Raw genomic sequence first — 22,802 nt, forward strand, 5'->3', positions numbered from 1 at the left:
GTAGTAACTTTCCTGGTTTTCAGGTTTGTTTTCTTCAAGGAAAACGTTTCTTTATACATATCCTCTGCCCTTAAAGTGCACATTATCATCATGCACACTTTTACAGGTGAGAAACTGAGGCCTTGTGAGGTTAAAGCACATACCCAAGGCTGCGAGGTAGTAAATGGCAGGGCTGATTAATAAACCCATACTTTGTCCACACAGACTGTCTATAATAATTGCTATAATAAAAGTTCAGACCGGTAATCTGTTTAAATATGTAATGCACAGAGTAATTAATAGAAAACTATATTGTATTTAGTTATCTTGACCATCACCTCTCCCTACTACCTCACTTCAAAGAAGATGGACTTGTCCAGAGACTATAACATGTGATCTCTCTTACAACTACATCTAATACAAATAACTAAGAAATATCAATGGCTTGTGGCAGCCTCACAATTTTATTTTTAAAATTGTATTTTAAAAAACAAATATAACCTACATACCAGAATTGTCCACCCTTTTAAAGAATACAATTCAGTGGTTTTTAGTATTTTACATTTGTAAAAACCAATACCACTATCTAATTAGAGAACATTTTTATTCACTTCTGAAGCCTCTTTTCTTACAGGTACAAGAAAACTCCAAGAAAGATCGAGATCCCAAACACAACTGGAGCCAGCAAGTGTAGTGCTGCTACTGTAGTCATCAAAAGGAAACTGCATTGCAAGTAGTATGAATATGACATATACGGCCATGGCCGGAGTGCTAGGTTGATTAGAGTGTCATCCCAATATGCCAAGGTTGCAGGTTGGATTCCTGGTCAGGACACATAAATGCACATATATTTGTATACTCTATCAGAATCATTCGGAAGTGTCATAGACATGATTCTCCCTTATTCCTGTCAACTTTATCAGAATCATTCAAAGGTGTTACAGACATGATTCTCCCTTATTCTTAAATGCTGGGTACTTCCTAAAACAAAGGACAGTCTCCAGACAAACCACAATATTACAAAATCAGGAAATTAACACTGATATAATACTGTTATTTAATCTACAGACCTTATTCAAATTTTTTCTATTGGCCCAATTAACAGATACAATATTGTTATTTGATATACAGGCCTTACTAAAATAGTTTTCTTTTGTCCCAATAATGTTCTTTAAAGCAAGAAAAGATTAAAAGAAAAAAAAAAGGATTTCTGGTCCAGGATCCATATTTAATAAATTCCTTTAATCTGGAATAGTTCTTCAGTCTTTCTCATTCATGACCTTCATAGTTTTAAGAATATAAGCCAGTTACTTTTCAGCCTGCCCCAAGAACAAGGAGGATGAAGAGGAGAAAGGGAAGGAGGGAAGATTCTAACTTATTCTGGAAGTTTTAAAGGTGGTTTCCAGTGAAGACTATAGGTAAAGTGAGCTCCTATTCTCAAGGTTCCTCTCAGCCAACTCATACTGATTATTCTAATACATATTAGAATTATTTACAGCCCAGAGGCCCGGTGCACAAAATTCGTGCACTCGGTGGGGGTGGAGGGGTCCCTCAGCCTGGCCTACACTTAGTCCGGGAGCCCTCAGACATCCTTAGTGCTGCTGCAGAGGCGGGAGAGGCTCCCCCCACCACCACCACCACCAGCTCAGGGCTTCTGGCTGAGCAGCGCTCCTCCTGTGGGAGCACACTGACCACCAGGGGGCAGCTCCTGCATTAAGCATCTGCCCCCTGGTGGTCAGTGCACATCATAGCGACCAGTCATTCCGTCATCGGTTGATTTGCATATTAGCCTTTTGTTACATAGGATGGGATAGACAATAAAACCTTTTGTATTCAGAATGGATCTGCTTGTACAACATAGATTTTGTTCTTGGCATTCCTGCATCTTACAAGAGTTGAATTTTCTCAAAAGTAGGGTTGTGTCAAAGAATTACCACCTACTCTCTTTTAGTCCTTGAGAATTAAATTACCTGCAGACTCCCATTTTCAGAAGCTCACCTTCAGTAGCTGAACTATGGCCTAAATCAGGAGACAAGAGCTGCAAAATGGATGGGTATTCTTCCTTAAAATCATTCAACAGATATTTGTTGAGACCTGACCAGGCAGTTCAGTTAGAGCACTGTCCCAATAGCCAGGGTTTCGGGTCCCGGGTCAGGGCATATATAAGAATCAACCAATGAGTGCATAACGACCTCTCTCTCTCTCTCTCTCTCTCTCTCTCTCTCTTCCCCTCCCTTTCAATAAATAAAATAAATTAAAAAAATACATTTGTTGAGTGCTCAGTATATGTCAGGCTCTGTTCCAAGCCCTGGGAATACCTTCGAGAACAGAAGAAAACAAATCAAAAGCCTTATCCTTGTAATCTAGTTGGGCAAATTAAAATTTAAATGAGCAGAATCAGAAACCCAGGCTCTGGCTTCCTTAAACAGGAAGAAGGCAAACCTCGGTGAAAGGGGGAGCCCGGAGATTGGATTCTAACATGGGCAGCCCTGCGGAATCTCTGGCCGGCGGGCTGATAATAAAGCTCAGTTTCCCCCACGCCCTTTCCAAACGGTTAATCCGAACACGAAGGCCTGCGAGGAGGAGCGGGGCAGGATTACTGAGCTTTCTAACCACTTTCTCAGCCACACGTGCGGCGCGGCGTGGGACGTGGGACCTCCGGGCTGCGTGGCACGCACTGGGGTGCGCCCGGCCAGGCTGCCAACCCGCGCGCACCCCTCCCGGGCGGCACCTCCCGGCCCAGGTAGGGCCGAGCACCTGGGAACCGAGCGCCCAGCAAGCCCGGCGGGGAGGCGGCTCGGGGGAACCGGCTCCTCCGGGCGGCCTCGCCCACTGCAGTGCAATCTGGGTGGTTTTCCCAGGTCCCTCCCTGCCTCGCCCGCGCCCAGTCCCAGCCCCCGCGGCGCCGGCGGGCCCCCGAGGGTGGCTCCGAGGTCCGGGGATGAGGCGGGGACCCTCTCGGACCCCGCACCCCGCAGTCCGGGAGGTGGTAGCACACGCCGCAGCCTGCACGGCAGGCGCGCGTGGGACCGAGTCACCTCCCCGGCCGCCGCCCGCACTCGGGGGGCGGGAGCAGCTCCCCGCGCCGCGGGAGGCAGCGTCGGCCCCCGCAGCCTCGCAGCTAGGAAACGCGGCGGTTCGGTCCGGCTCCCGAACCCACCGCCCGCCCTGCTCCCGAGGCGCCAACCCCCTCTGCCCTCCGGCCGCGCTCCCTCCCCGTCGGTTCAGCCCGGCCGCCAGCTCCCCCGGGCTGGGGTGCTGCAGGGGGTTTCCCGTGGCGATAGGTGTGCGGTTCCTGACTTTTTATCATGAATATAAAGAGACCTGGACTCGGAATAGTAATACTTGAGACGGAATCGTGTACCCCAAAAGAGACCGGTCGGAAATCTACAACTCGAGGAAACTTCACCGCCAGGGCTTTCCTCTCCAAAATGTCAACAGGACCCACCGCAGCGCCCCCCGACGTGGTGGTGGGCGCGCAGCCCCGGGCCAGACCTCGCCGAGCGAGAGCAGGGGCCGCGCTGGGGACCTGCCCCAGCCCCGCAGGGACACGGGCCAAGGTGTAGAGGGCGCGGGGTCCGAGGGGAACCGAGGGGAGGCTGGTGTCTCGGTCCTCCCGGTGGCGGCATCTTATTTAGGGCGCGGGGCAATCCAGGCAGCGGCCCCTGCCCCGCGGGAGGTTTCCGCCCGGAGCCGGCAGCCAGCACCTCACAGGACGTGGCCAGGACGGGAGTAGCCGGGAGGAAAGGCGATGGGGTCCGCGGTGCCTGCACGTCCTCCCGGGGGACCCCTGACGCCCGGCGCGCAGCGACTGCTTCTCGGAGCGTCGCCGAGAGGCTGGCCGTCCGGGCCCGGAGCGCGGCGCGCTCACTCCCGAAGGCGGGCAGCACCCGGGGGTTCGGGGGAGCCGGCGCCGGCCTCCAGCTGGAGGAGACGGGCCGCGGGTCCCGCTGTTTGCACGGCAAGGTGTGCTGGGCGTGGGAGCGGCTGTTCCGGGGCCTGGCACGGCCCCGCCACCTCCCCGCTGCCGTTGGCGGGCCCTCCCTCCGCCCTCCCTCCGCGCCCCGGGCAGCCCCGCACCCGGGCTTCACCTCTGGCCTCCTTTCGCCTCCCCGCGCCGGTCCTCCTCCGGCTTCGTTCCCCACGGCCGGCATGTCTCCAACCCCCTACACCTCTCGGTTACCTCCAAAGGCGTGACCCCCCCAAACCCCCGTGCCCTTTCCCCCTCACCCTTTTCCCTTCGGGCCTCAGCTCTCCTCTGGGTGGCCACAGCCTCTTCCCGCCCTGCGTGTCTCCCCCACCCCCCCGTCCCCCGCCCTTCCCGGCCGCCCCTCTCCATTCATCCAGCCATTGTCTCCCGCCCCCTCCTCCTCCTTTTCCCCAGGCGGCCTCCTCCCCCACCGCTGCCACGTCGTGGTTTGAAGGAGCCAATAGGCCGGCGCCGCCAGGTGTCTCTTACCTGCACCACGTGGGGGAGGGGGAAGGGGCGGGCAGGTAGGGCCACATCCCAAAACAGAAAAGCTTTCAGCCATTGCGCGCGCCTCCCGGGGGTGCAGCCCGGCTCGAGGCTCTTTGCATAGACGCACCGGCAGCTGAATACAAAAAGGGCAGGTCGGCGGCGCCCTCCTTCCCGCCCCCCTTCCTGCCCAGGGCGTGGAGCGCTGGCCAGGTGTCGGCTGGGGTGGCTGCTTACCGCCTTTTGCTCCGGCTGCGGCGAGAGGAGGAGGTGGCGGGGGTGGGGGTGGGCGCACTTTCCTTTTCTTTCTGGAGCGGTGCTAGCGCCGGGCCACCCGTCCTCTCTCCCGCGCCGCCTCGCCGCCGCCCGACCCCCCTTCTCCCCCTCCCCACCTCTCGTCATGACGGCGTCTCCGGACTACTTGGTGGTGCTTTTTGGAATCACTGCTGGGGCCACGGGGGCCAAGCTGGGCTCGGATGAGAAGGAGCTGATCCTGCTGTTATGGAAAGTCGTGGATCTGGCCAACAAGAAGGTAGGTTCCCGCAGCGCCTGCCCAGACGGCGGGAGCGGGGCCAGAAGTTGGCGGCGGCGGTGGGGGGAGCCCAGTTCGGTAAACAAGTGCCCTCGTTTGTTCACTTGGTGAGGCGGGACCTGGGGCCTAGAGAACCCGGGGGGGAACCGAATTCGTTGGCCAACAGCCGGGGAGCTGTTTCTGCACCTTCCCGCCCAACCCCCCAAACCTGGCGCAGGTGGGGAGGCCGGGCGCGGGACGCCCCGCGGAGCCGCGTGGAACCCCCCGGGGTCCCCGGTCCGGGTGGGGATGGGGGTGGGGTCGGAAGCTGGGCCGCGCCGACCTCGCCGCCTCCGGAGTGGCGGGCGACACGTGAGCTCTGGTTCCGGCGGCCGGACCCCTCCGGAGGCGCGGGCCGCCCCAGGGGGGGAGCGGGAGGGGGGAGAGGGGCAAAGGCCCCCGCATGGAAGAGGGGGGACACTGACTCCCGCGTCTTGGCCCCCCCGCCTCCCTCCCCCGAGGTGGGACAGTTGCACGAAGTCCTGGTGAGACCGGACCAGTTGGAGCTGACGGAGGATTGCAAGGAAGAAACGAAGATCGACGCCGAAAACCTGTCCTCGGCGCCGCAGCTGGACCAAGCCCTCCGACAGGTGACAGCCCCGGCCGGGGCCCGCCCGCCCCCCGCCCCGCCGCCCAGGTGTCCGGGGCAGCGGGCCCGGCCGGACCGGCCCCCCACGCCCTCGCCCGGCGGTCCCCGCGCGTTCCCGGGGCGGAGGGGCCGGCCGCGTGGGTGGGGATCCAGCCGGAGGCCCGGGGCGGACCTTTGGGGAGCAGGTCGCTGTTCCTCTTCCCCCGGACCCTTCGGGGTCTTGGGCCAGAACTCGCTGGCTTTCCAGCTGCTTCCCGAGTCCAGCTGCTGGGCCCGAGAATCGGCCGGGTTTTACCCATCGGGGGATGAACGGGGTTTGAATCCTAGCGCCCCCACTTCCCCGGCCCAGACCCCCGACGTCCCTGCCCGCTGCTGGGTTTGGGCCTGCGGCTCAGCCCCGGGTCAGGGGGCGCTGTGGTGTCGACCCGGGGTCCGGCCCCGTGCTTGGGTGCAGGATTCTGAGCTCCCAAGGGCTCGATTCCGGTTCCATGATTGCTTCTGCGGTGGCCTTGGTCCGAGCGCCGCGCCGGGGAGGGTTGGCGGGCCCGGACGTGCGGGGGTGCCTCTGGGGCCACCGAAAAGAGGTGGAATCGGTCCCCTTCTTGGAATCGAGGTGACCTAACCCCCAGCTGCTGCGGGGTCCTGACCTGCTAGGGGTTGGGAGGCGGGGCCGAACACCTGTGCACAGGTGCGAGTCCGATGCTCTCCTGGCGGGTTGCCCATGATAAAAGGCGAAAGTCATCATTTCTGAGGGGTGTTCCAGGAAGCGTGTGACCCGACTTTCCAGAGGTCTATATAGACATCCACCCACATTGCCCAACTGGCATCTTCCTTAAGCCTAGAACAGCCAACCATTAAAAAAAAAAAAAAAGGGAACACCAGGGAATGATGTAATCTGAAGGCAATCTGCTGATGAAACGAGACCTCTGATTTAAAAGTCTTGGCTTTTTCGCAGACACAGAAAGGGGGTACGGACGGATGGTAGGGTGCATGTACTGAATTTTCCCTCCATGAGGTTGATTGGAAAGCGTTCCTATTTAAGGAAGCTCGGCAGTTTGTGGGAACCTGGTCTTCCTAAAGTTGCCCCCGCCCCCCCAACCCGATGTCCCTTTCCGCAGCAGGCAGTTCGATTTTCTGTGGTTATCACCAAGTGGGGCCACTTTGCAGAGTTTGTAAATCCTGCATCAATTGCATCGTGTGTCTTGTTCTTTTCAGTTTAACCAGTCAGTGAGCAATGAACTAAATATTGGGGTAGGAACCTCTTTCTGTCTCTGTACTGATGGGCAGCTTCATGTCAGGCAAATCCTGCATCCGGAGGCTTCCAAGAAGGTAAGAGTGCTGGCTGGTGACTGGAGGGTTTTGTTGTTGTTGTTTTTAATGGTTTACCCAATTTTCTCGATTTTGAAGAGATGCATATGGGGAGTCATTGTTGCAATTGTTAAAATGTTACATAGCGTGTGATGTATATTTTACCACAATACGAAATTCACAGCACTTTCATAGAGGCGTTTGAGATCGCAGTAATTTTTAGAGATAAAGTTTGGTGACTTAATAAAAGTTTTAGTTTTGTTTATGTTAAGTTTCTGAAATGTTTGACAGTCTCTCTTTTCTAATGCATATTAGCTACACTTTTGACACTTAAAACTACAAGTAAGAGAGAACTGTATTTTAATACTCTGTAATATTCCCATCTACATGGAAATTGGTTTATCTTAGGAAGGAAGGGGCAAAGGAAAAAAAGTCCAATTAAACTTTTTAAGTTATATGTCTCATAATTTCATTCAGAAGCTTGCACTTCAAAAGTAAGACTTTACCATATAACCAGTAAAACGTTAATTGTCGTATAGTGAGCTTTCTCTGACTTAAAGTAAATGTTCAAAACTGATTGGATCCTGTGTCAAAATAATAGGGTCAGCCCCATTTTTCACCTTTGCTTATCTTTCTGATAATGGAAGAGAGTATGGGGTGCCAAAAGTGCAATCTTATTGTAGATATAATGTGTTTTCTCTCCCCGGGAAGAATGAGGGTTTGGGCATAGATAGCAGACCCAGTGTCGCCAATCTTTGCTAATATAGTTCATCTGATCGACTTAATTAGCTTGCGCTCTAACTTGAAAGAATGGAAGTAATATGTTTTTAGGGAAACTGTACGAGGCAATTCTTGCAATGAAAGGTTTAGACTGACAGTTGATGTTGCAACTGAGTAGTCCGTGCAGATCTTCCTTTTTACTCCAGTAGGGAAAAGGGAAGAAATACATGTACAGTGATAATTTTTAAAGTTTGAAGGAGAAACTCAAGTTCCTATATCTTGAGGATTGAGAAAAGCACTCCCTTTGTAGCAACCTTAGTAATTATTGGATTAGAAGGGGGAAGTATTTTTTGTTAATTAAATGCTAGACCAATTGCTATACCCTTGATCCAGAGATAGACATATTTGAGGATTCCACACCCCCCTACTCCCCACCCCACCCCTGCAACTCATATGAGGTAGGATAAAGCTTAATCCTTTCCCTGTTGGGCTGAAGAGAAACAGCTGTTTTTCTTATTTTAGATAGGCTGTCTTGGATATGGGAAAACCTCCAGAGAAAAAGAGACATTTTCCTGAGTCACTTGTATTAGGATTTTGATTAAAGAAAACAGAAACAATTAATTTAGTATAATAAAACAATTTAGTATCATAATGAATGTTATTCTATTCGTTAAGGAAAAGTAGAGAAAATGGTAAAACATAAAAGTAAATATTCCTGCCACTCAGAATATATTAAAGTATTTTTCTCTAATATGAACATATCTGGATATATTCTTAAAGATTTTTGTAAAGAAAAAAAAGCTTCATTTTTACAAGGAGCATTCACACTGCACAAACCTTTTCGCCTATTTTATAATTTAACAATATGAATGTCTTCTGTAAGTACTAAATAAAATACTCAGCATTTTAAATGGATGCAACTATTTAAACCGATATTTTATGTTAAATATGGGCGTTATTGTCATTAATAGTAGCTTTTAAGTGAGCATTTTTGTAAGCAATTGTGAGGATTCATGATTCTTTTGGTAACTATTTTGAAAACTGGCCATAATACAGTGCTAACCCTATTTCAAATATAGTATGAGCAGGTTACATGTAATAGAATCCAAAAAAGGAAAGTTATATCGAGACATTCATTATGGCATAAATGTTAGGGGTTACAAACATTAAAAGTCTTTATTTCCTTGATTTTCTAATTTACAAATGAGAAATTCCCAATAAGTAAACACAATGAGAGGTTTTCAAAATTTTAAGAAAAATCTAAATTCAGTTTTAAAAAATCTTCAAAAGTTATTCAATGAGGGTCCCCTGGGGTGGGGGTGGGGGTGGGGGGGTCAGAGAAGAGAAGAAACAATAGTGTAATATTTGTCCTGACAGTTGCTTTGTATGATAATCCTAAGAGTGGTACCTAAGAATAGCAGGTAACTATATCTCCGTTGCCTTTGAGATTTATGGTATCTTTTAAGTCTAATTTGACTTCTCAGGTATAGCCAAGAATAATGGTCAGGAAAACTAATGTGGCACTGTAATTTCGCACAAAAATAATTCTTTTCAGGTAATCAGGAATTCACTATCTTAATGTGATTTTGGTACAGAAAATATGCATTATTAGAACCTAGTATTTAAAACTACGTTTTCTAACTGAATCCTGTATGTGAACATATGCATTTTTAGGAGAACTGAAGGCTGGTTTGCTGCTGAAAATACAAGTGGACTAAAATGATTACAAGTTGCAAAAGAGTGTAGTTTTATCAAACAGAATTTATATTTTGTATTTTATATAAAATACAACAGCCTAAATGTATTACAGCATTAGAAGTGTTTTTGAATGGAATGAATAATGGAACATAAGCATTATAATCCATTGCCTTAAACTAAGATGAATTTTCCCATGAGACTTGTATATGCAATACAATACTATAACAGAAAATAAAAACACCCTAACATTCAATTTAAAAAAATTGTGGTAAAATATATTTACACTCAATCCTTAGATTTATAGTTATTAGGGAAACAGTAACCTAAATTCATCTAGTTAACGATGTATACCTTGTCCTTCCTCAGAATGTATTATTGCCTGAATGCTTCTATTCCTTTTTTGATCTTCGAAAAGAATTCAAGAAGTGTTGCCCTGGCTCACCTGATATTGATAAACTGGATGTTGCAGCAATGACAGAGTGTATCCTTTAAGTGGTTACCCAAGTATCATTTGAAAGGATAGCTGCAGGGAAAAAATGGCAACGCAAAAGAAAAAAACCATTAAAACATTTTTAACTTTATCAGTGTATGGATGAAAATGGCCTGTCCTAAACTTGTCTATGTGCTATGAGAACTAGCGCCATTATAGGCATCTTTTAAAGTATTTATAATTTGCTGAATTTTGATAGTGATTTAGTTAGATGAATTTTTGTGAGTTGAACACATCTAGAGTAGAATAGAGTTTCATATTATGGGAGTAGCTTGGGTCTTCTTGGTGGTTGATGAATTGAAGAATGTGAAGACTTAATTTCTTTGATGCCAATTCCAAGGCCACTTGTTCTTGACTATCTTGAGCAACTCCACTAGAGCAATAAGCCATCTTTTGAGATAAAGTGAGGTTGTTTTTTTTTACCCCCAAATTTTGTATTACCAAGGTGTAGTGTATCTAATGCATTATGTCTTTAAAAGTAAATCTAATAATCACAAGTCTTATAATCATGAATGACCCATCATCTTTAATCCGGTAACTCTTTAAAGTGCTAATTAATAAGCAGTCATGTGCTAACATATCATGGAATACTGAGTAATAGAAGGGTTAGGTGACACGCCCAAAGCCACTATGAGAATTGTCATGACGTTGGGTTCATGTTGCTTTCAGGAAGTTGTGGGTTATAGATGTTTCTTCTTAAACTTTCTCATTCTTTTTCAGGAGCTAAAGCCTGGCTTTGTGTTTCTTTTCTTAATCCAAAGCCTGGTTTTGTTTTGTTTTAAATATATTTTTATTGAGTTCAGACAGGAAGGGAGAGGGAGAGGGAGATAGAAACATCAATGATGAGAGAGGATCATTAATCAGCTGCCTCCTGCATGCCTCCACTGGGGATCAAGTCCGCAACCTGGGCATGTGCCCTGACCAGGAATCGTTTTGGTTCATAGGTCAATGCTCAAATACTGAGCCATGCTGGCCGGGCTAACGCCTGGTTTTTTAATTTATTTTAACATTTCTTTTCTTGATTGACAAAGGTTTGCGTATTTTTCTTAAGCACTTGTAAGTGTGTCAAACTCTAAATTTTATTTGCCTTCTTCCTAGAAGCAGTTAGCTTCAGTTTTGGTTTAGCTGGTTAGTAGCTAGTTGTTGGTTAGCCAGTTTAGTTCCCAGTGGAGCTGGGAGAAGGGTGGAATAAGCACATTTTGCGAGGATTCTTTGTAAGAATTTCATTAGAAAGTTGGGACAGCAGAAAAATTCTTACTTTTTGTTCTGTTGGTTTGAATGCTTGTATTTGTTAACTCCGGCTGCCGTAACAAATACCATAGACAGGTGACTTAACACAATTCTGGGGTCTGGGAAGCCTGAGATCAGGAGGCCAGTTTCTGGTGAGGGCTCTTCCTACCTCCTCACTGTGTTTCACATGGGTGGGGGGAGCAGTGGGGGAAATATTTCTTTTTCTCTGTAAGGCCACAGATCTAACAAATGAAGGCCCCTTCCTTATGGCCTTAACTGCCTCCTGAATACTGGTCTCCAGATACAGTCACATTGGGGGTTAGAGCATCAACATAGAAATTTTGGGGAGGAACACAGTTCAGTCCATAGCAAATGCTAACCTATCTGATGCACTGGCATAAAAGAGAGAACCAAACATTCTAAAAAGAAATGAAGAAATAGTGGAGGAAAACTCTTATAAGTTATCTTAATTTAGAAAAAGACAGTTTGAGTAGGAAAGGCAGTTAAGAATCCTTTATCCCTGACTATTCAGTTTCCTCTTTAAGCAAAGAAACTCTTTCCCTAGTGCTTATAGGTCAGATACTGGTAAAAATTTACATAGCTACAAATTTTTTTATATTTAGGTATTTTGGTTTTCTTAATGTGTTGATAGTTTAGGGAAAACTTGTTAAAAGTTCATCCATTTTTTTCCTCTTGGTTTCTTAAGAGTTTCACATATATAAGATTTGGGTTTATTATTCAACATTTTCAAATATGGTAGACTGGGCTTTTTACTTGTTCATGTTACTTTTAAAAATAAAACATGGCATTATCTGACCTTTAGGTGAATGGGTAGGATTCTGTGCCAATTATTTTTTGTCATTCCTTTTAATCCTAATTCTATAACTATTTTGTTGGTGGTTCTTTTTCAAATGCCATGGAGATGAAAATTAAATATAGCATGAGTTGTGAATGAAGCTAGGTCAGGCTCCATTTCAGGCATATCACACGTGAACTTTTAGGAAGGATCTCATAGCCATTAAATAATGCCTTCATTGAAAAAATTAGGGCCCTGGCTGGATTGGCTCAGTGGACAGAGCTTTGGCCTGGGGATTGAAGGGTCCTGGGTTCAATTCTGGTCAAGGGCACGTGCCTGGGTTGTGGGCTTGATCCCTAGTAGGGGGTGTGCAGGAGGCAGCTGGTCAGTGATTCTCATCATTGATGTTTCTATCCCTCTTCCTTTCTGAAATCAATAAAAATATATTTTTAAGAAAAGTAGGGAATTTTATATTTCTTTAAAAATAGCTTAATTAAAGCCTAGTTTCTTTTGGCTTCCATTGGGAGAGTTAGATTTATAGTTTCACTACCAATCAAGAAGTGGATTTTAATCTTAAGTGTGTTCATTAATGTTTACTTGTGTGTCCCCCCCCACCCCCCCACCCCACTTAGCAGGTAAGAAATATTATTAAGCTTTCCTAGGAGTGGCTTTTGTTTTACTTTGCTACTGTGATCAATTATTTTGTGACTCCTATTCAGAGGAATCATTATTTCCCTGAGCAGGCCACCAAAGCAATTCCTCAGGTCAAAAGCAATTATACCAAATTTGACTTATCAACTTGCCCTTATCTATGCAAAGGATTTCTATAGTGCCTGCATTGAAGAGCTGTCCTATTCTTTCAGACCACTAGACATTTTCCTTTGTAATATGGAATTGGCACTAAATTGGGAAACGGTAAAGATGGTCATTACACATCCTTGGTGGTTTTGCCAAGTAGATGTAGAGTCACTTGCTCCTGAAGGATTTACCTGTTCTACCAGGTAAACCAGCAAGGAAGGGCGGCTCTTGCCAACCCCTGGGAAGAGACAAGCGAATACGCGGCTTGGCTTTCCTGGGAGAGTCACTTGCTTTCTCCAAGCCTCAATTTTATCTCAGGTATTCCCAAATGAAAGCTTTGCAAACTATCAGGTGCTATGTAAACAAAAAAGTGTAGCTACTTTGATAAGAGAATGGGTTTTAGGAATTTCTTGAATGCAGTTCTGGTTCTTATTTTAGCACTTATTTTCCTCTTTTGTGCTGGTTCTAAAGCCACTTCTGGTGTTAGTGTTGGGCCCCTCTGAGGTACGCCAGTGGCAGTGTTGTTACCTGCCTTTTGAGTTATTCGGTCCCAGCTGAAGAGACTTCCTTAGTAGGTGAACTGTGGGTGGCATTTTGTAAGGTTTTTACTTAATCAGGTGAGGTGGTGAGGGTGTGGTGATAGGTACTGGGGCCCTTGTGATCTGTTGTTTGGTTTGGGGGAAGAAATAATCTTAGGTCCCTTATGGAAATTAATACTATTTGTCTTCTGGTAATAGGACATTTTGCTTGTGGGACTATTTACATAAATGAGTTCCCCAGTTTTCAAAAAGTGTAACTGTATTTTATCCCCCTAATGTTGGATAGAATTGGTTTCTTGACCTATTTTTTGTTAGCTTTGGTATTTGTGAACTGATTTACTCTGATTAATCAAGACCCTCTCCTGTTTTGTTTACTCCACTTTGCCAAGCCTCTACTAAGAACTTACTTTTATGGCCTGTAAGGAGAGTAGGTGAAAGAAGAGAATTGTTTGTTGAGTGCTTACTATATATGCCATCAGTAGCCTCACAAGTGCCCAGTGGAGGGTGGTATCACCCCTTCTTACAGCTGGGGAAACTGAGGCTTAGAGGTTTTATCTTTTGTTACTTAGGAGCTGCCAGCATTTAATCCTGAATCTGTTGTAAAAGTCCTACTCGTTAACTAGGGAGTAATATTCTAAAATGTATAAAGATCTTTTGAGGGTGGGGCAGGCATTTTAAGTAGATTATCTCCCTTATAAATTTACATTCTGTGCTTCTTGAGCACATACTAAACTAATCAGCAGGAAAAGGAAGTTGATTTTGTAAAAATTCTATTCAGTGGTAGGGTATTGCATCTGTATGTACAGTTTGACATTAGCAAACTAGAGACCCGGTGCACGTGCACTAGTGGGGGGCATGGCCTATGGGGATAGGCCTGCTGTGGGGGTGCCGTTTATCCTGGTCAGCTGAGCTGCACTCCACTGTGGGAGCGCACTAACCACCAGGGGGCAGCTCCTGCATTCAGTGTCTGCCCCCTGCTGGTCAGTGCACATCATAGCGACTGGTCGACCAGCTGTTCTGGTCATTCTGCCTTTCGGTCCCTGGGCTTTTATTATATAGGATACCATTGTATTAATGCAGCTTTTCATTATCAGGGTAAAAAAAAAAAAATCACTAAACCACTCTTACCTGCGCATCCAAGGTTTAGTAGAGGTGTGAGTCTGTGTTTATACGTGTTTTACCACCTCTCAGTGGGGGTAAAGGATATGTGTGTGTGTGCGCACATGCTACTAACACAGTGAGATTGGCCTGTTTTTTTCATATATTAACGGTGTTCATATATAGCAGAGTGCTTAAGAACATGAGCTCCAGAGTTGAATTCATAGGGGGCGAATTTAGCCCCCTCTCTACCTCAGTTTCTCCAGTTTGAAATGGGCATGGCTGTTGTAAGGAATGATGAGGCATTGTATGCAACCACTTAGCCAGTGCCTGGTCTGCGGCACACCCTCCAAGGTTGACTGTGATCCTTCAAACCTCACCAGGTTGTTGGGTGTCTCTGATGAAGAAAAACAGCTGCCAAGAACTTTGAAAAGGACTTCCTTATTGATTTAAGATCATGTCTAAATTGCTTTGCCCTTAAAACTTTTTTAACTTCGTGTGAGACTGGATATAGACCTTTAAAAGCCTCAGCTGCATGTTAATACAGGCATACTTCAGGGTTAATTTCACTTCTCTGTTTGTAGAATATTCTGTGTTGTGAGTGTCGTTCATTCTGCTCTTACTGTGCCTATTTGTTCTGACTAATTGAACTGGGCCTTTGCAATCGCACAAGGCTTCATTGCCCTGCTTGAAAAGTGAAGGAAGGATTGAGAATCCTACTTAGTACCTTTCAGCGTATGAAAGGGATTTTTAAATCTTACCAAGTGCACAGTTAAGCTGGGTTAGGAGTGACCTTGTTAGCTAGAGAGGTAAGAAATGATCTTTGGCATCACATTGATATGATGTGAGCCAAATCGGCAAATACTCTGGTTTGTGGTCTGTAATAAGTTAGGGACTAGAAATACTGTATATTCTTGGCCAGCACTCAGAGATATGTTGATTTCCTATGGTTTATTTTAATTACAATTTACTTGTAAAGTGTGAGTTGGGAATTCCAGGATAATTTTTTTGTGTTACACGGCCTTAGAAGACTTGTTTACTATCATGGAATCTCCCTTCCCTAATATACCCCATATCAATTGTTTTTTCTAAAGTAAAATTTTGGTCTCTTTTGTTGCGTTAGTCCTTACTTCCATCTTTTTTCTTTCAGGATGTAATTGACTTGTCAGTTTTGTTAGACATTCATGTGGTGCTTCCTTACAGCAACACCTCCTGAAGAAATATTTATTAGGGTAGATGTCATTGTTTTTTTCCTCTTGGAAAGAGTAAGCTTCTGAGGAATAGAGTTAAAGGTTATTTTCCCAGCATTTATTCTAGATATAAAGACATTTTTCTTGCCTTGGCTCCTAGTTATGTTCTTATACATAGGCATTCTTGATTGACTTCTTTTCAAAGCTCCTTTTAAAGTATAGCAGATCATTTATAGAACTATATTTTTAAATTTTCAGGGGAATTTGTCTCTTGTTTCTTTCCTTTACATAATTGTAGGAAATTCAGTTCTTAGTTGGAGCAGTAGTTCAGCTTTTCTCTTGACATATTTTGTTTGCTATTCTTTTATTCATTGCCATAGGTATTTTATTGTAACATGCCTGGCAATATAGTTAGTTGTGTTATACTACAAATAAAAGGGAAACACCCTTGTTTTTGAGGGGTCTCTGGCAGGGCAAAATTGGCTTTGAGTTGAAATTTTGAATTGGGGTGCAATTATAACTTAGGATATTTAAATTGTAGTATATAGTTTAAACATCATTCCACAGTGTGTTGTTTTATATGTGTGATTCTCTTAGATATTAACTAAAAATTTGGTTTGGTTTAAAAAGATACTTAGAAGTAAAAATTGGGCCTTCTATAAACAAATTTGTCCATTTTCAGGCAGTTGGAAAAGGTAACTTTTTTGAGTGGATAAGCTAATGAACTTTGTAAAATTGCTCTCTCTGAATTCTACTTTGAGCTAATAAAAGTGTGGGTTAAATCCTGAAATCTGTTTCACTAACGGTGGCACTAAAGAAAATAACTCTCTTGTTCAAATAGAGGCAAGGTCTCTGGGCTTCTAAACTCTGTATAACTGTAGCCGTTTGCTCAATTTTAGCCTGAAATGTTAGATTTGTTCCCACCTGCGTGGCTTTACCCTTCCTCATTTCCTCACGGCGTTCCTCATCTGTAAAGCTGGCTGAGCCTGTTGGTGCTGTTGAAGCTGCCTCAAGGGCAGGATGAGTAAGTTGCATGACGAGCCATAAATCAGGAGGCACAGACTCATCTTGCCTTCCCTCAAGATCAGACGTGCAGCAATTCAATATATAATTATAAATTGATAGGGGAAAGGATTGGCACTGAAACTTTTTTCTTACTTCCTTTCATTTGTTCATGTTAAATTCTGGTAAAGATTATGAATGGAGCAAACCTTCCAAAAGAGAGGGAGGGTGTGTGTGTGTGTGTGTGTGTGTGTGTGTGTGTGTAAGGGGGTAGTTTGGGTATGCAGGAGGTTAGGTGACTTTTAAAAATTAGGAGCTTAGAAATGTGTGATGACTTGAAGAGAAACGTGTTGGCACATGTTATGTGGAACCAAGTTCGACAAATGTCTAGAACATGCCCCTCCCCAATTACATTTTGCATTCAGTATTATTCTGTATTAGCTTCAGATCTACAGCACAGTGGTTAGAAAATGATGTACTTTACAGAGTGGTCCCCCTGACGTTTCAAATGTCCATCTGGCCTCATACATGTTTATTACAATATTATTGACTATATTCCCTATGCTGTAATTTGCATCCCTGAGAACATTCTCTTAATTAAAAAGTAGAATTCAGTAAAATAACTCATTAGCTACAAGTCTGTGTCTACACAGGATACTTTACATTTGCTCTCTTTTGCTTGGCTCTTACATATACATGTAGAAAGCTTCTCACAACAAAGTATTGCTCAAAACAAATGAGGGAAAGCGTCTTGGTGCAGGGAATCGAGTACCCATAGTCATGTCAGAGGTGTGTTGTAATTCCAGCTCCCTTTCTTACCAGCTGGGAGACTGGGTGAGTTACGGCACTTCTCTAAATTCTAGTTTCTTGACCTGTTTGGTTCTGCTATTGGCAGGGCTATTGCAAAAACAGGAGGAAATAGATGGTGTTTGGTCAATGTTCTTTAAAAATCTCTGTCCAGTAATGGCCTCTAACAGGAGAGAGCTTTCTCTGACAGTTCAATACATGGCGAAGGGGGGAAGGTGGAGTTGTTGGGAACTGTTAGCTTTCCCAGTCGTTCTCAACCTGGGGTGGGTTTTGCCCACCAGAGGACATTCAGCAATGTTTGGAGAAATTTTTAATCATAATCAGGGTGGGTAGCAGCCAGCAGGCTACAGGAAACCCTATAGTACATAGGAAACCCCTTCCCAACAAAGAGAAATCTCTGCCCTACATGCCAGTAGTGCCAAGGTTGAGAAACTGGCTTATCCAATAGGGTTGGTTTCCATTTCTTGGATATCTTTCTCTCTACTCCATTCATTGCTGACAAAGCTGAAAATGTTACTGTACTAGAATTGCAGGGTTCCAAACTATTATTCAGCAGTAACAAAGTTTTGTATGACAAACTATGGCTGGTCACAGCTAATCTTTCTTTGTTCTGTAAGGATCCTTAAAGTAGTCCTCCCTGATCGCCTGTTCCTCCACAGAAAATTTAGGGCAGTCATCTCCCCAAAGTATCTTTACCTTTTGATTCTGGTTTTCTATCCTGTTACTATATTCTTTGAAAGTGGTACAGAATTAATAAATATATATAGACTAGAGGGCCGGTGCATGAAATTCGTGTGCAGGTACGGTCCCTAGGCCTGGCCTGCGATCAGGGCCATCTTCCCCCGCTGCCTGGAGCCGGATCTGCACCCCCACCCCCGCCACCACCCACCCCTGATTCCCCATTCACCATCAGGTGATCAGAGCCTGCCGGCGTGGGGGAGGAGCCAAGAGGTGGTCATTGTGCCTCATAGTGACTGGTTGAGTGGTCGTTCTGGTCATTCTGCCGTTAGGGTCAATTTGCATATTACCTACCCTTTTATTATATAGGATAGTACAGCCTTTCCACAGGTGACCATTTTAGTGACCCCAATAGGTGGTCATTGTTCTGTTGTTCAAATATCTCCTGGGATTGATTTTTTTTTTTAATCCTTCAGTGAGCAGCACATTTATTTCATCACTAGATGATGTAAAGGGAGTGATTGCGCAGGTGTGTGTTGCAGAAATTATTTACCATTTTAGCCTGATGATTATCTTATGAGTATCCAAGTCGGCATCTGGTGAATTCAGATTTTTTTAGTCATAAATGTGATCCTCAAAGTGTGATGAAATAATGGGTTATAATGGGAAAGTTGGTCACCTGGTGGTTCTAGGAAGAAGGGGAAAGGGTATCACTTATTAAATGCCTGCTTTATGCCCTTGCTTGCTTTATCTCATTTCATCTTTACCAAAAAAACAAACAACAAACAAGAAAAACAACCCCAGGAAACTAAAGATGATTACAGTTTATGCTTTACAGATAAGCTGAAACCACATGGCTGCATTTGTACACGTGGTATATGTAACTGCAGAGACATGCAGCTGGTGAGGGACAAGGGAAAAATGAATTTGCCTAGCAGGGTGGGTCTCTGCTGGAGGAAGGAAGAAAGGAGGAGGCTTAGGAGGGGGTTGAAATGGAAAGGAGATTTTGGAGAACGGAAAAGGGTATTACTTACTGAATTAACTACAGATGATTGGCTCTAATGATTGGTGGAATGGAGCTCTCTGAATTTTTTTTTTAACTTTTTTTTTATTGATTTCAGAGAAGAAGGAAGAAGGAGAGAGATAAAAATGTCAATGATGAGAATCATTGATCAGCTGCCTCCTGCATGCCCCCCTATTGGGTATTGAACCCACAACTCAGGCATGTGCCCTTGACCGGAATCGAATCTAGGACTCTTCAGACCGTAGGCTAATGATGCTCTAGCCACTGAGCCAAACCAGCAAGGACTCTCTAAATTGTTTTAACATTGTACATGTCCTCTTCATTTGAAGTAAAATAGTACCTAAGAACTTTTTCTTAATAGCTGCCTTCATATTTTATCCTTATAAAATACCAGTCAGAAAATTATAAAATAATGCAAATAGGCTAATAGCTACCACCCTAAATATAGGCTATCTTCATTTTATTTCTTTTAGTTTTTTTAATTGTGATAAAATTGGTATACAAGCCTATATTTATTTCAGCTGTACAATATAATTCAATATTTGTATCCACTACAAAATATTCACCACTGTAAGTCTAGTTATCATCACAATACAGTCTATCCCCTTCATTCCTTTTGCTCTCCTTCCAACCTTTTCCCCTCCAGTCTGTTTCCCTGAAATCTATGGTGTGTTTTTTTGTTTTTGTTTTTTTAAGATTCCACAAATGAGTGAAATCATATGGTACTTGTCTTTCTTTCTTTGATTTATTTCACTTAGCATGGTACCCTGTGTCCCTCCATGTCGTTGCAGATGGCACAATTTGCGTCTTTTATGTGTGTGTGTGTGTGTGTGTGTGTGTGTGTGTGTGTACTGATTTCCGAGAGAGGAAGAGAGAAGGGGAGAGAGATAGAAACATCAAAGATGAGAGAGAATCATTGATTGGCTGCCTCTTGCACTCCCCCTACTGGGAATCAAGCCACAACCTGGGCATGTGCCCTGACCAGGAATTGAACTGTGATCTTCTGGTTCATGGGTCGATGCTCAGTCACTGAGCCACACCAGCTGGGCAAGATTTCCTTCTTTGTTATGGCTGAATAATACTGTGTGCTACATCTTTATCCTTTCATCTAGGTTGCTTCCATATCTTGGCTATTGTAAATAATGCTGCAATGAACACGGGTGCAATATATCTTTTTGAATTAGTGTTAGTATTCTTGGGATAATTACCCAGAAGTGGAGTAGGTAGGTTAGATGGCTCTATTCTTAATTTTTTAAGAAATTGCCATATAGTTTTGCATATAGTGGCTGCACCAGTTTACATTCCCAACAACAGTGTGTGAGGACTCTCTTATTTCCACATCCTTTCCAATACTTATTTGTTGTCTTTTTTATAATAGCTGTTCTGACAGATGTGAGGTGATCATTATGGTTTTGATTTTTTTGACTTCAATTTTTCCAATAATTAGTGATGTTGAACATTTTTTATATACCTGTTGGTCACTATTTTCATTTTGAACTTGAGAAAAGATAAAATCCCATTTATTATGATGTGTTTTTTGTTTTGTGCTTTAAGGGCAAGAAGAATATAAAAAGAAAAGACTTATCTGGCTTTAATTGGCTTTCATTTCTCTTGTCAAACGGGTGTGGGATTTTATTTGTATACACGTTCTAGTGGTCCTAAGCAACTCATTAAATCCTTAAACAGGGTAAGCTGTGGGGCAGCTTAAACGATCTATTGGGGAAAATCTTTTTTTTAATATGTTTTTGTTGATTTTTTTTTTTTTTTTTGACAGAGAGCAAGGGAGAGAGAAAAACATTGATGTGAGAGAACATTAATTGGCTGCCTCCTGCATGCCCCTTACTAGGATCGAGCCCATAATCTGGGCATCTGCCTTGACTGGGACTCAAACTGGAGACCTTTCAGTGCATGGGAAGATGCTCAACCCACTGGGCCATACCGGCCAGGACTATTAGGAGAAATCTTAATCAGGGAGTAATTGCTCCGTCTTGCCTAATTCTTTCCCTTCTGCTTCGTGTGCACTATAAAGTAAGCAGTGCATGCGAGGGTAAGCCTAGTGGTTAGCAAAAAGGAAAACTTTGTAAGCCCACTCTGCCATCTCAGCACTGGTTCAGGTCCATCATTTGGCCACAGCCTGTTTGATTTTCTAAAATAATCCAAGGAATCCCTTTTCCATGAGTACTCTCAGGCTCTCCTTTGTTGAGTAGCCTTTAACCTCAGCACATTCGTGAAATGTGAACATCATGACTTCCATGGCGTCTTCCATTTGAGATGGCATTTTGGTGAAGTCTTGGCTGGAGGCGTACCGGACTGCGAGGCTGACTGGAACATGGGGCCAGTCAGTACTGTTATATGACTTGTACTACGTTATAAAATTGATGCAAATCTATGCATAATACAAGTGTGACTGTAGCATTGAAACTTAAACACTTTCAATGACTGTTAGCTTCTAAAGGTAACTATCTTAACAAAGATACATGCTTATTTTAGAGAGATTTTAAATTCATAAGACTTGATGGAATTCTTCTTTTGGGTTCCACCTTGAAACCCAATTTGAGCCATATATTTCTTAAAAGCCACGTGTCCTGTCTTACCCAAACAATCTCCTTTCTGGATCAAGAGCTATGTTGGCCAGTGTTGGCGTGAGTGCTTGAATTGTTTCTTAACACAGTTACTCTCAAAGGACAAGCGTTTGCTGCCATGCAAGATGGCCATACTCTGGGACTCGAAAAATCTTTCAGAAGAGAAGTTTTGAGTAGAGGTAGCATCCCCAAAAATAGCATCATCAGTAATTTGAGGTGTGTTTTTCCAACATTAGACTTAAAAAAAAAAAAGTCATTTATGATCTTCACGGACATAACCACATCTTTATGTCAGCTTAGTCATTGCCTTGTGTGTGCTGTAACGATATATAAGATGAAGAGTTCTCTTGATTTTGTTGAATACTTCATGGTTTGAAACTCAACAAAAGTCTCAGTATTGATGCATTTACTACTGCTCAACAAACAAATTTTGTTGCTGGTAGTACCTCAGGACAGGGTTTATTTGGCCATTTTTATGTCGGAGAGATGGGAGACTTCAGGAAGTGTGGGTGAAGTCCAAGCTGATGGGATGCAGCCATGCTGAGATTTGAAAGAATTGCCTATCTAGGTACATTTTACTTCGCTTCTTAGCTGTGCGTGTTTCATTTGAAGTTAGAAGCAACCTCATTTTACCTCCCCAAAATGCTTCCTTGACTTAACCTCCCAGGTTTAAATTTTGAGAACAACAGTTCGGTGTCCCGGTATGGAGCCTCTGAAGTTGAAGATATGGGGAATATAATCTTAGCAATGATTTCAGAGCCTTACAGTGAGTATCACCGTTGTAACGACGTACACCTAGAGTTTGACCCCACCCTCTCTCCCTCACCTATGCTTTTGAATTTCCTTCCATCACCTATCTCTCTAATAGCTAAAATGATGACGTGTGTGTTCTCATTTTTAGATCACAGGTTTTCAGACCCAGAGAGAGTCAATTACAAATTTGAAAGTGGCACTTGGTGAGTGTTGGAGCCTTTTGGTTTGTTTCATTCGCTTTGTGACATTTAACTTCCTTTATTCTTTGGCTATCCATTTTTCACAGAGCAGGTCATTCCTAGAAGAAGGTTTATCTTAAACTGTGCTTGGATGTCGGGATTAACATTTAATGAAATATTTGCATCCTTAGTCACTGTGACCTTAGGTACAGCAGCATGTGTTTGTGTCTGTGATTACTGTAGCCTCTCTGAACTATCCATTCTCTCACTGGAAAACTTCCAAAGGGGAAAATCATAGGCTTTACAGGAGTTCAC

At 44.3% G+C, this 22,802-nt stretch overlaps 1 protein-coding gene and 1 pseudogene across 10 annotated transcripts in view; one reads left to right on the plus strand and one right to left on the minus strand.

The window, feature by feature from the left end:
• Window positions 1–4,505: 4,505 nt before the first annotated feature.
• Window positions 4,506–22,802, plus strand: part of ESRP1 (epithelial splicing regulatory protein 1) — a 52,442-nt gene continuing 34,145 nt past the window's right edge. For 4 of the 10 annotated variants that reach the window (XM_036337727.1, XM_036337731.1, XM_036337728.1 and 1 more), the window contains exons 1-6: window positions 4,507–4,967; window positions 5,468–5,596; window positions 6,811–6,924; window positions 9,688–9,802; window positions 22,223–22,321; window positions 22,457–22,511. In XM_036337727.1, coding sequence (XP_036193620.1) covers window positions 4,836–4,967; window positions 5,468–5,596; window positions 6,811–6,924; window positions 9,688–9,802; window positions 22,223–22,321; window positions 22,457–22,511 — 644 coding nt within the window. In that variant the 5' untranslated portion in view covers window positions 4,507–4,835. Of the gene's footprint in view, window positions 4,968–5,467; window positions 5,597–6,810; window positions 6,925–9,687; window positions 9,803–22,222; window positions 22,322–22,456; window positions 22,512–22,802 lie in introns of all 10 variants that reach the window. The other 6 variants (XR_004972410.1, XM_036337733.1, XM_036337734.1 and 3 more) reach the window with 3 other exon arrangements.
• Window positions 20,966–21,251, minus strand: LOC118670521 (annotated as a pseudogene).

The sequence above is a fragment of the Myotis myotis genome, unplaced genomic scaffold, assembly GCF_014108235.1.
Source record: "Myotis myotis isolate mMyoMyo1 unplaced genomic scaffold, mMyoMyo1.p scaffold_m19_p_16, whole genome shotgun sequence".
NCBI classification, from domain to species: Eukaryota; Metazoa; Chordata; class Mammalia; order Chiroptera; family Vespertilionidae; genus Myotis; species Myotis myotis.